This window comes from Passer montanus, unplaced genomic scaffold, assembly GCF_014805655.1.
Source record: "Passer montanus isolate IOZ18808 unplaced genomic scaffold, ASM1480565v1 scaffold37, whole genome shotgun sequence".
Taxonomy (NCBI): Eukaryota; Metazoa; Chordata; class Aves; order Passeriformes; family Passeridae; genus Passer; species Passer montanus.
In genome coordinates this window covers 8,229,239-8,241,670 of record NW_024368485.1, presented here as the reverse complement: position 1 = coordinate 8,241,670, position 12,432 = coordinate 8,229,239, and the positions used below count along the sequence as shown (strand labels likewise).

General features: G+C 46.6%; 1 protein-coding gene across 9 annotated transcripts in view; it reads right to left on the bottom strand.

Moving 5' to 3' along the window:
* The window catches only part of PLCB4 (phospholipase C beta 4), a 186,450-nt gene that overhangs the window by 45,973 nt on the left and 128,045 nt on the right, over window positions 1-12,432 (bottom strand). For 8 of the 9 annotated variants that reach the window (XM_039716986.1, XM_039716991.1, XM_039716983.1 and 5 more), the window contains 9 exons: window positions 11,998-12,106; window positions 9,292-9,502; window positions 8,605-8,698; window positions 7,994-8,073; window positions 7,462-7,546; window positions 4,678-4,768; window positions 3,500-3,595; window positions 2,210-2,310; window positions 404-439 (listed from right to left, as the gene is read on the bottom strand). In XM_039716986.1, the coding sequence (XP_039572920.1) occupies window positions 404-439; window positions 2,210-2,310; window positions 3,500-3,595; window positions 4,678-4,768; window positions 7,462-7,546; window positions 7,994-8,073; window positions 8,605-8,698; window positions 9,292-9,502; window positions 11,998-12,106 (903 nt within the window). The remainder of the gene's footprint in view (window positions 1-403; window positions 440-2,209; window positions 2,311-3,499; window positions 3,596-4,677; window positions 4,769-7,461; window positions 7,547-7,993; window positions 8,074-8,604; window positions 8,699-9,291; window positions 9,503-11,997; window positions 12,107-12,432) is intronic. The other variant, XM_039716990.1, reaches the window with a different exon arrangement.

Below are 12,432 nucleotides of genomic sequence, written 5' to 3'. Positions count from 1 at the left end.
GATTCCTGGGAGAAGATAAATGCAGAAGTCCCGAGGGAAAGCAAAAGGAAGAAAGAGAGAGGAAAACAAAGTGCAGTCAGGGTAAGGGCAGAGGGACAAACCAAGCAGGGATGTTACATCTCAGCAGCACTCAGAGACAGGTTTCCCAGTGCATGACATCAGATGCTTCTAAGCAGGCAAAGGTCATGCACTCCTGCCTGTGCCCAGAATTTCTGACAGCCCTGACCCCAGTATAAAAGCACAGCAGAAGAGGCCCTAGAGGACAAAAGGAGGTAGAGTCACTTTCCAAAATAGGTGTGGTGAAAACTGAGCATAAAATTGTTAATCCACTGAGAATGCATGGTAAGTAATATGCATGTTATATATAAAGCAATAAAATTAACTACATTACATCCTGTGTCACCTTTTTATTGTTTTCTTGTTCAGAATCTTCAACAGCCTGAGGGAAAAAAAATATATATACATTACCCAAAGAAAAAGCAATAGGAAACACTCACAGCAACGAGAAAAAATCCTCAAAAAACTAATACATTTAGCAAAAAGTAAACCCTTTTCCACCTTCCTGTAAGGATCATCTGTTCCATACACTTTCAAAACTTTGTAGTCCATTCCAAATTTGGGTACACAAGATCTGACACTCAGCCATGGGAATAGGATGAAGGATGCCAGACAGTTAAGCCTAAACCAGAGCTATCACTAGATGCTGGGGACAGGAAGCCTCAGGGAAGAATGAAAGAATAACACACCCAGATAAAGATACCACAATAAAGATCATCTGAGCTGGATGTGCAAACTGCCAGGCTCTGAAAACTGAGGGTTCAGAGTGCTGTAAGCTGTGCTTGAATGTCCACATTGGAGAAGGCCTGTCCCAAGATGTTATTTGCAATGCAGCAATCTGGTGTCTGCCTTCAGTTAAAAGCTACCAGTACTGAGAATCTCAGATAAATATTGTCCTGGCACTGAATGTGCATTCCTGCAGAATAAAGATCAACTCAGTGATCAGCAAAGAAGCAGAGAAGTTACCAAGGACGTGTGCTGAGGATGAGCAAATAATCTGGAAACAAACAAACAAAAATCCTCAAAATAATACCAACAACAACAACAAAACCTATCCAACCAAACCAGCCCAAACCATTCAGGTAGTTAAGGACCAGTGACTTGGAAATGCAAAGAAGTGAAGTGATACTTCAGTGGGAGGATCCATACAAGTCCTGAGGAAGCAAAGCTGGTGACTGAAGACAGCCAGAAGGCAGATCTGATGGCTCTGCTACTGCTGCACACACTGCTATTCTCCACTCCACACCGCTGTCTGCAGAAAGAGCCAGAGGAAACCACGCGATCTGATGGCTCTGCTACTGCTGCACACACTGCTATTCTCCACTCCTGCCCTGCTGTCTGCAGAAAGAGCCAAAGGAAACCACGGAGGAGGGAAGAAGTGGCCAGAACACTTGAGTGGCAGAGGAACACAATCTGCTAAGGTACCTTGGCCCTCACGTGTGGGCTCTTCTCTTGGCAAGCAGCACTAATGCCTCCAGAGCCAGAGCAGCTTGTTCTGAGCTCAATTACCCTGTGTCTAATTAGCATCAACTCATGCTCAAGTTACTGATAACTGCAATGGTCAGCTATGGGTGGAATCAAGAGAACCTTCTCCCTGTCTGCAGCTGGTGCCTGATGGAGCCCCCTGCCACACCCCCAGTAATTACTGGGATTATTGTCCTGCTTTGCCTTGGCTGAAGCAAAGGAAGAGAAGAACCCACCCCAAGGGCTAGCCATGAAACATGGTGCAGGAAAACCCTGCACTGAAACACAGAGTGCAGCCCTGCAAACACAATGCTGAGCAAGGAAGCTCATGTTCCACCTCTTGTGAGGATTCTGCACCTGAGATGCAAAGTGAAACACCAGAGGCTGGAGCAGGAAACTGCTTGCTGCCTTTGATTAGGATTTCTGACAGAACCCTCCACCTGTGTACTGTTCCCTACAGCCTGATTCTGTTTCCTCAATAAGCACATATCCCACTATCCTACCTGAACCAGGGGACAGTATTTTTGGCTCTGTGTTCTCATGAACCTGAAGGTAAGGGGCACCTGGTGAAGATCTCAGGTTTGAATCTTGTGACAAGTGCTCTGATGTTTGCACAAAGCAGAGTGCCTTTGGCAACCTCCATGGAAAGTTGTCTGCATAACAGCACATATGAAAGAAGCAATCCCACCTTTTTGACACTGATGGCAACAGCTTCTTTTTGACTGTAATCATCTACAGTAAGGTCACTTCCAAACTTGTACTCAGGATGAGCTTCCTCTTCCTGGTCAGCTGCACAGAAAACAAAGAGGATCAGTGCAAAAACCCTTGCAGTTTTCTTTGCAAGGCATGAAACAAATGACAGTTGAATTCACAGGTTTGAGTTTGGCATTTTAAAAAACAGGAATAAAATCCAGGGTATTAGATTTCTAACAGTTAATTAACTGTTTCCAAGTGCAGTTAACCCTTGCAGTTTTCTTTGCAAGGCATGAAACAAATGACAGTTGAATTCACAGGTTTGGGTTTGGCATTTTTTAAAAACAGGAATAAAATCTAGGGTATTTCTAAGAGTTAGTTAACTGTTTCCAAGCGCAGTAAATTACAGCTAAGGCCTGAGATGGTTAGAAAGAAATTTTCTTTGTTGTATTTTTGAAATAATCAGTATTTTGCCTAGGTGTAAAGAAAAAAACAGCCAGTAGCCCTGGGAAATAACAAGAAGAGATGACAGAGCTCTTCAAATAAAGATCTAAGAAGATGCCAGTGGCCAGGCTTCTTGAGTGCATTGTCAGGCTCCTTGTGTGTCCCCACTACAGGAGTTGTTCTCATTTGCTTTTAAGGTGATTTTCCATTACAACCTACAGTACTCAAAGCTAAAAAGGGGAAAAAAAAGTGAAAAAATGAGAGGAGCAGGAGGCAGGCTAAGGCTGGGACATTCACTGTGACAGAGCACAGGCCAGCCCCTGGGTTCAGACACGGGCAGGTGGGAGTGATTTACATCTTCTGAAGGTGCACATTTGAAACAGACAGGGTGGATCACACCCTAAATACGTGTATTTTTCTCTGCTGGCCACATCACTGTCTCAGAGCTGCACATTTACACTGAGGACAGGCAAGAAACGACCCTCCCACCCCTCATTTTATCCTTATAAAGTATAATGCAGTAATCCCCTTGGATGCTGACACAAGTGTTAAACACAGTGACAGTGTGTGTTTTCAAAGCAAAGAACATAACTTCTTAGTGTCCCTCTCCCAGAGAGACTGGAGATCTGATTGGGCTGGTGCTCTAGCACAGCTTCTGCCCAGTAAATGGGAGTTAAAACGGTCTGGGGTGAGGTGGCAAGGCTGGGGTGTGTACAGATGCCCTGCACTGAGCCCAGAGCTGCTGCTGCTGCTGGCACAGAGCACAGGCACGAGGGTAAGAGCGCCCAGCCCAGGGATCTGCCAAGGCAGGGACTGAGAGCCTTCTCCAGGGAACCCTCACCGCTTTCTATCTCCTCCTCGTTGTCATCCTCCAGGATATTTACAGGAGCAGCAGTTTCCCCAGCCTCCATCATCTTCTTCAGAGCATCTAGCTGTTCTGTTAACATGGAAATTGAAATTAAATTAGTCGTGACATGAACAGTTTGTAGCACAAGAAATACAAGAGAACCATCACAAATGATTCCCTGCTCCTCAGAGCATTCTGTTTAATGAGTTCTCTGACTTCTCAGTGAGTAATAAAATGTCACAGAGTAGGTAGCACCAATAAACCCAGACTGCTGCAAGATCTGAAAAGTGGTCAGTGAAGGCTGTGACCAGAGCTCACTGAAGTTAAGGAAAATACTTCACAGCAGCACAGCACCAGTCAGGTTGGAAAATGCCTCTGAGACTGCATCCAGCCTCTGCCTGAACCACCAGCTCTGTCAGCCAGAGTGGCTGAGTGCCACAGGCAGCCCCCACCTCCCTGGGCAGCCCATTCCAATGTCCAACCACCCCTGCTGGGAAGAAATCCCCCCTAAGGTCCCATGGACCCCACAGGTCTCTGGAGCAGGCACATCACTTCCTCACAGGCCAGACAGATGCTGCCTCTTCAGGGCTTGGTCCCTGCAGTGGAGGCAGAGTGCTGGCATTTCCAGCTGTTTCCATGTGCACTTCAGCCAGACAGGGGCACAGCCCTGTATGGCTGCAGCCACTGCAAGGTCTGGGAGCTTATCTCTGGAGGGAGAAGGACCAGGGTTTATCATTACAGCCATACTGGGAACTAATACAGCTACATTATTGTTACTGAAAGGAGATAAATATCACAGCTGGCAACAACAGCAAGAAGAGCAATTTGAAATTCCATTTCATTTCATGCTTATCCTGGAAGAACACAGCAATGCAAACAGACCAGTGTCAGCAGAGCTGACAGGAGATTCTATCTGCCTCATATTTCAGCTCAACCAGCAGTCTGATAAAAGTCCAGGATTACATTTCTGGGGCTGTCTGTGCCTGTGCAGCGTGCTGATATCAAGGCCTAGACTGGCACTCACATGAAACACAAGGGCAACCAAATGTTATTTACATATAACTCCTATTCTTCCAACACTGAAGTACAAACAATCTGGAAACTTTGGTAACAAAGTCTGTTTGTAGTGATCTGGACTTTTGTTTATTCAGCATTTGACAAACGTTACTTACTCTTTTCTACTTCAGGTTTCAGCCTTTTATTCTTTATGAGAATCTTTCTTTTGAGGTCATTGGGAGATGGTAAGGCTTTCCCTTGTTCAAGCTGTAAAACAATTCAAAGACAATGCTCAATAATAACCACAGCCATTTGGCCTCCCTGTCCCTGTTTGGGATCTGGATTTTAGGGCAGCAACACCAAGGGGCAGTGGAGGAGCAGAGCCACCTCAGGCACACCCCAGGGTGTGTGACTGCAGTGCCACTGTCTGCTCTCCTTCCCTGCCCCAGGGGAAGCTGTGCTCAGCAAAGCTGCTGGAAAAGCCAGCACTCATGTCTCCAGCCTGTGCCAGCCCCAGCTGCACTGCTCTGAGCATTTCCCATCTCTGCTGCCTAGCAGGGGCCGTGGATGTGACCTGCACCCCCTCTCAGAGGAATTCCTGCCTTCCCTCCCTCCCTTGCTGCGGCTCACACAGCCCCGGACACAGCTCAGCCTGTTATCACTTCATCTCTAAATAAATCACCTCTGATGGTCCCCTGGAGCTGCAGTAACCCACCTGGAGAGTGGAAATGGACTGGCACTGGGGCAGGGAAATCTACCCACTCCTCAGCTGGGAAATGGGGACTGGCTTTGCCAGTGGGGTCACAAGTTCAGTATTTCCCAGAGGCAAAGGGGACACGGACACACACACACACACACACACACACACAAGGAAGTATTAATACAGGTTTCAGTTTGGGGAAGGAGAACACACACACACACACACACACACACACACACACACACACACAAAAGGAAGCATTAATACAAGTTCCAGTTTGGGGAAGGAGAAAAAATATTACTCAGAAAAGAGGAAAAGTATGAACTCCTCTGATTTAAGCCCCATGGCATCACTGAGGCTAACAAACAGAGATTTGGGTAAGGTGATTAGCATCTTCCCCACCCCAGGCTTGCTAGGAATATTATCCAGGGAGTTGCTGGTATAATCACAGAATATTCTGAGTTGGAAGGGACCCACAAGAATCATCGAGTCCAACTCTCAAGTGAATGGCCCATACAGAGATTGACCCCACAACTTGGCACTCTCAGCACCACAACAGTCTGGGGTTTCCAGTGAAGCCTAAATGATACAGGAGCAGCAGGTGTTTCCATAAATAGTAGCAATTCTTAGAAGAACTATTCAGATATTCTGATCTCTCAATCCAAATCTGAGCTAGAGAGGAGCAGCACTCCAGAAGAACAAAGCACCATGAATTGAAACCAAATAAAAGCAGCAGAGGTGACAAATAACAACCCAGAAAAAAAAATGCATCAAAACAAAAAAACCCCCAAACCCCACACCATATCAACCCAGCCTCAGGAGAATGGGTGGAAACCTCCTCGAGGGAGGGCAGGGGTGCTGCCCAGCAGCCAGGAGGGGATTTGAGCAGGCTGGATGGGCACACTGGCTGTAGCCCCACTAGGTGTCAGTGCTGCAGAGCTCATTTCTGCCAGGCTGCATTCCCACACGGGGCCACACCTGGATGTCCTTTGCACAAACATTTGCTCTCACTTCAAACCAAGCCTGCTCCAGCCAAGTGCCGTGTCCCTCCTGGTGTGCCTGCCTCCGGCCCAGGTTCTGAGGTGCAAGCCCCTGCCGAGGGCACTTGCCCAGAGCTGCTCCTGCCACCTCTGCCTCCTGAGCCCACCCAGTGAAGGACACAGCACACAGAGGGCTGAGGAGCACACACAGCTGAGGCTCAACTGGGCCCTGGGGCATGGCAGCCTTTGGCCAGCTCTGTTTCAGCCTTCCCAGAGCTGCTGGGAGCTTTTTGTGAGGGACGTGTCAGCGTGCTGTGAACCTCACAGGGGGACACTGCAGACCCAGTTCTGTGGGATGCACTTTCCACAGGATCCACACAGAGTCACTGGGTTGGAGGAGACCTTCAAGACCATTGAATCCAACCCAGCCCCAACACCTCACCTAAACCCTGGCCCCCAGTGCCACAGCCAGGCTTTGCTAAGCACACCCAGGGATGGGGACTGCACCACCTCCCTGGGCAGGAGCAGCCCAGCTCCGGGGGTGCCAGGAGCCCTGCTGCTGCAGCTGAGGCAGGGTCCTCCTTGCCGTGGTCCCCCAGAGCACCAGGGAGCCCCTGCAGGCTCTGGGGGATGGCTGGCACACAGAGAGCCTGTGCTAAGGAGCAGGGAGGGTCTGGAGGAGGAGCAGCAAGCGCTGTGTACCGAGGGGTTCAGTCTCAAACACTCCAGGTGTTTGTGGAGGAGTGTCTGCTGTTAGCTCCTGCCATGCAGGAAGGTGAAGTGCATGCCTGCTACAGCCCAGCTGAGACTGCAGGCAACTCCTGGTGCCTAATTTAATCCTCAATGCACCAGTGGGGCCACCTAGACTGCAGGGCCTGACCCAGAGCATGAAACATGCATTGTGCAGCTTTTCCTCAGCTGAGACCATGCCATTTATAATTAATTGTTATAATTAATTGTTTTGAACCAGTGACTGGCAATTCCGGAGTGAGGTATGACCTGCAAGCCAATGCATGTGGTGTTTTATGTAGGTGCTGGTATTACATCCCACATCAAGGGGGGATTTCCCCAGGCTGCTTGCCAGAGCCCTGTACAGAAGAGATTAAACAAACCACACAAAGACAAGTTTGTACCAGGAGCACAGCCACCAAAACCACTAGTCACTTCTGAAAGCACAGGACTGGCACTGAACAGCACTAAAGGTGGTATGAGCTCAGTTTATCACCTCTTTTAAATAAAACTAATACAAAACATAGACAGACTGGCACAACATAACATACTGGATGTGTTTCTAGAGGCTGCTTCAACAGGAGATCTCCAAAAAGATCTTCACAGTATTTTGACATCTTGTACTGTTGATATTTGCTGGAAAAGATTATGCCAGTTAATTTTCAAATATAAAAAATAAATCACTAGCACTCAACACAAAAGAATAATGCTAAGTAATGGAGACATTCCAAATTACATACTGCCCACTTTGTTTCAACTGAGAAGTATTACTTTACTGTAATTATACTGTCAATAAAAGTCTATTATTTGACATAGATGAATTTAACAAGACCAAAAAAGTAGAATAACTGAATCTCACACAGCTAATGGAACATCCAAATACATTTCACAGCTTTATCATAGATAAAAATATTGCCACTATTAAGCTACATAAAGATTGATTAGTATATTAATGGTATATATTAAGTGACATTTAGTATGCCTGTATACCCCCCCAGTTTTCAAGTATCATATAGTATTTTAAACCACATCAACTCTCTCAGACAATGCACCATTTAAAAATTAACAATGGGCACCACACACCTGCAGTGATTTTCAAATGAAAGAATGACAGGGTACTCTGATGTAACAAATGCTGTTTCCTTAATGGCTTGAATTACATCCTGCAAAAAAGCCACAACAGCATACAAGTCAGAATGGATCACATTAAAAACATAATCAAAGGGGTTTTTTATTATCCACCCCACGCTGAGAAACACAGGGAAATGTGCAAATGAAGAGAGAGGGAGGAAAAACGTTGCTCTTGGTGCCCCCCACAACCTCCCTGCACCTGCAGCAGGATGGCACCTTCACCCACAGCCACCAGGGGGGAATTCCCACTCCCACAGGAACCCCTGCATCCTCAGCCTTTTCCACAGCTGAGGAACCCCTCAGGCAACAGAGAAGATATTTATTCTGTGGTGCAGAGCCCCAGGCTGTGAAGAAGTGGGCAGAAGCAGCAAGCCTGCTCCCTGCAGGCTCTGTGGGAAGGCAGGAGCACAGGGGTGGGTGGTGCCCCCAAAGAGCCCCAAAGCCTGGGCCAGCCCCCTGCCCTGTCAGCATCCCCCAGGAGCAGCACTGAGGAGTGAGGGGAGGCTGCCCTGCCTGGGTTCTGCTGGGCTGGGCTGCCAGGTGTGCAGGCCAGGCTTTTTTACCTTGAAAAGGATGTCTGTGCACATTGCTTTCCCGTGGGTTATTATCGGCTCCTGGTCTTCACCTTTGCCATCCCAACAGTCCAGCTCGACACACCTGGTGAGCCAAGGAAAGTAAATGCAGTGTTTTATTACAGGTGAGCTACCTGGCACGTGTTTTAGCAGTGATGGTCAGAGCAGTAAGTTGCAAATCAGTTTTGGGCATTGCACAACTCCTTCTAGGCTGTACATGTGTTATTTCTATCACTTTGGATACACCACCTTAAATATGGCATGTGAGTCAGTATATTCTCATCTGGACAATAATGTCTTCAGCACTGAGCCACTCTTCTTATTCTCATGCTAGTAAGTCAAGAAATTAAGCAGGAAATAATGAATTTCCTGATTCTCATTAACATATAAACTTTGCCACTCTAGAGCAGAAAGCCCTCTGAAATTCTTCAGCTGTCATTCTGAGATCAAACTCCTGCTAACTTTCTCACAAACTCTCTCCTTATATCAATTTCTACATTCCTCTGCCTGGAATTGCTTCTGTGAGAAAAATAAGATTCTTAAACAAACACATGTATTTCCATTTGTCACACTAACATATTTACACATTCAGTTGTACAAAATATCAACACCAAGGTACATTATGCAGTATTTTTAAAGTATTAGATTCACAAATATGGATTATCTGCTGCTTCCAACCTGCATCCAGCCAAAAGCACTTGTCTGTACATCTCCACTGAAGACTTGCCCCCAAACTGCCTGCCTGTTAGATAGGTATTGTGAGAGGAGCTGATGAAGTAGTGAGCCAGGGGATGGTCCATCTCTTGGTACAGCTCCAGGCGGTCCAGGAAGACGGGGGCATTTTCATCTGACATCAGGTATCTGCAGAACCCATCACTGGATATCACACCTGCGGGAAGAGGGAGGCATGGCAGCCACTGCCAGGGTTCAGGGCCCACAGCACCCCACCACCCCACAGAGCAGGGATTCCAGCACAAACCTGCTATTCACACGGGTTCCTGCAGGCAGGCAGCTCTGCCCTCCCTCTGCTCCAGGCTGCCCAGCAGCTGGTGCAACGTGTGCCATGACATTCCTGGGAAGCCAACTGAACCCAGGTGCCCTCCAGCTCCTCGCCTCATCACAGAGCTGAGGCACAGAAGGAGGTGAAGAAGGCAAACGGGTGTCCCAGCCATTCTGATCTCTGGGACCCTCAGCCAGGGACTGTGAGCCTGCACGGGGCAGGTTTCTGTGGCCCTTCCTCCCCCCTCACATCCAGTCCTGTGCTACATCCCTGTCACCCAGCTCGTGCAGGGTCTGCTCCCCACTGACAGAGACATGGGCACAGGAGAACCTTTGCAGTGCCTCATTCACCAAACAGCAGGGAAATCTACAACACCTTCCAGTCCACTGTTTGAAGTACATGCTCATACCTTCGTAAATGAAAACAGAAACCTACAATGAACATGGCACACACAGGAATTCAGAACACAGAATTCATAACACCTCTCTCTTACCTGTCTGCTGGTGTGTGCTTCAATAAAGTATAAGAAAATACAAATCAAGGGGTAATTTTAAATGAAACCAAATTAGGAATAATTAGTATGGCAATATCAGTTTTAAAGAGGCCAAGGGTCTGAAAAACGAAAATTATCTGTGATAGGGAAGAAGGGATTGCTCACAAAGAGCTGCTGCAGGGAATGGTTACCTGGCATGAATTTTGACATTGCTTTCCCTGAAGTAATTTATGAACACTCAGCTATTGTTAAGGCAAGGTTGCAGCAGTCCTATTTTTATTTTCTTTAAGTCTGTTTTTCTCTAATACAGAGAAGTGGAGTGATCCCAGTTTCCATTCTACTTCAAACTTTCTGAAAAAATCCTCTACTGGAGCTTAAATTTTCTGTGCTTGGTGTCAGCCAGAGGTGAACTGCTCCAGAATGTTTTACTCAAGTCCTCTCAGCTGATCCTGAGTATGAAAGAAAGGGGCAAAAGGGAATTTTGGACTTGAAGAATGGTTTTATTTTGTTACCACCATGTACTTTATGCAGCACAGCCCATCTCAGACGATGCACACTCCTCATGCATCATCCTGTGCAAAAATGTCACAGCTGGATGGGCGCTCTGGACAGAACAGAGCTGAGACCCCGGCAGCCTGGCAGAGTCTGTGTGCTCAGCAGCTCAGAGTTTGTGTTTCTCACCAGGGTTCTTGGCTTTGTGGTGCCCCTGAGCAGCCTCTGCCTACGGACCTGCCCAGCACGAATGGTTCAGCTTTACTCACTGCTGTCCCTGGAATGCCCCTGAGGAGGGGTCAGCTGCTCACTGCCACTGTCTTTTGTCTGTTCTTAAACTACACGATTTAGCAAAAAATGAACCAAAGGAAAAAAAAGGTTGTCCTCAAGTATTTTGCTCAACAGCAAAGTTTTATCTAAGAAGGAAAGAAGCTGAAGAGAAGAGCCCCTGCAGAGATCCCTGGAGGAACACTCAGAGGGGACTTCTACTGTTTTGTTGTTATTTATTCTCCATAACCCCACCCCTGCAAAAGATTTTTCACATTTATTGAAAACCTGATAGAAATAAAAATCAACCAAAGAGGCTAAATAATTAGCCATGGTTGAATTTTTTCCCCAATTTTGGATTTATTTCCACCTTCAGAAAATATGTTTTTACACCTTCCATCCTAAGCAGGGGGCAGCCACATCAGCACAGCTTCCTAGTGTGAAAGGGAGCCCAGTTTGTAGATCTCCTGGGATACTTTTCCCTGAAAACACAACAGACTGGGGAAAGGTACAGTCGCATTCCAGAAGGGAGGTACAGCATCCCAGGTGCTCGTTTTTGATACAGCTGGCACAGATTTTCTGTCAGAAGAGCTTCTGGTGGAAATTTTTCATGTTATTAGAATTTTAATATTTTTTTAAAAAGCAGGATCCTTAAAGAATTTGGAAGTGTGGGGTTTTGATTTATTGTTTTGGGAGTGATTTATTGTTTTGGGCTGCTGCCCTCAGGCACTAGAGAGAATATGCTGTAAGCAGATGGATGCACATGGAATTTCTTTTTTCTTTTTGCACAGAATGTGCACTTTGCAGAGCTAGGCAGCCTCTGAGGCCCTGAGCACAGCCAGGTGCACCCTGCCCTGCTGCTGTTCTGCATTCACTCCATCCCAGCCTCTCCCTTTCCTACCAGGATTTGTGCCCCACTCTAACCTGGATCAGGCTCATAATCCTTCTAAAAAAATCTGATTTTGAAGGGGAGGTATCTTTTCCAGCAGAGCAGTTTCCTGGTCCAGCACCCCACACAAGTTCCTGTCCCCAGACCACAGGGACTGCAAACTCCCTTTTAAAACCTGAATGCTTCAGAACAAATTCCCCAAATGCCCAAAGCCAGTGAACTCTGATTTCCCTCCCCCATTACCTTTCCTCCTCAAGTCTTCATCTGGCTCATATGTCTCAATTATCTGCAGTGCTCTTTTTGTGTCATAAAAGGGAAATAAAATTTCATTGAGCCGAGGATCTCGTTGATGCTAAGGTGAGAAAAAACAGAATTCAGCAAAGCAATATAGTGCATGGCTATCACCAAGAGCATTTCATTACTGCAGATGAGAAAGAAAGAAGTGGACATTTAAAAAAGCAGCCCTAAAATTTTCAGATTTACAGACTGCTCAACAGCAACTTCAGCATTAGGTAGAAAATATCTTTATCTTTCATAAAAACCTAGGCAGCTTGATCACAAAAATAGTTTTAAAAAGAAAAATCCAGTGCAATCACATAACTGGTCTTACTCTAGCTTATTCATGAAAATAATGACTGCATGTGGAATCTGTGCAAATGAGATGTTGAAAACAAATAG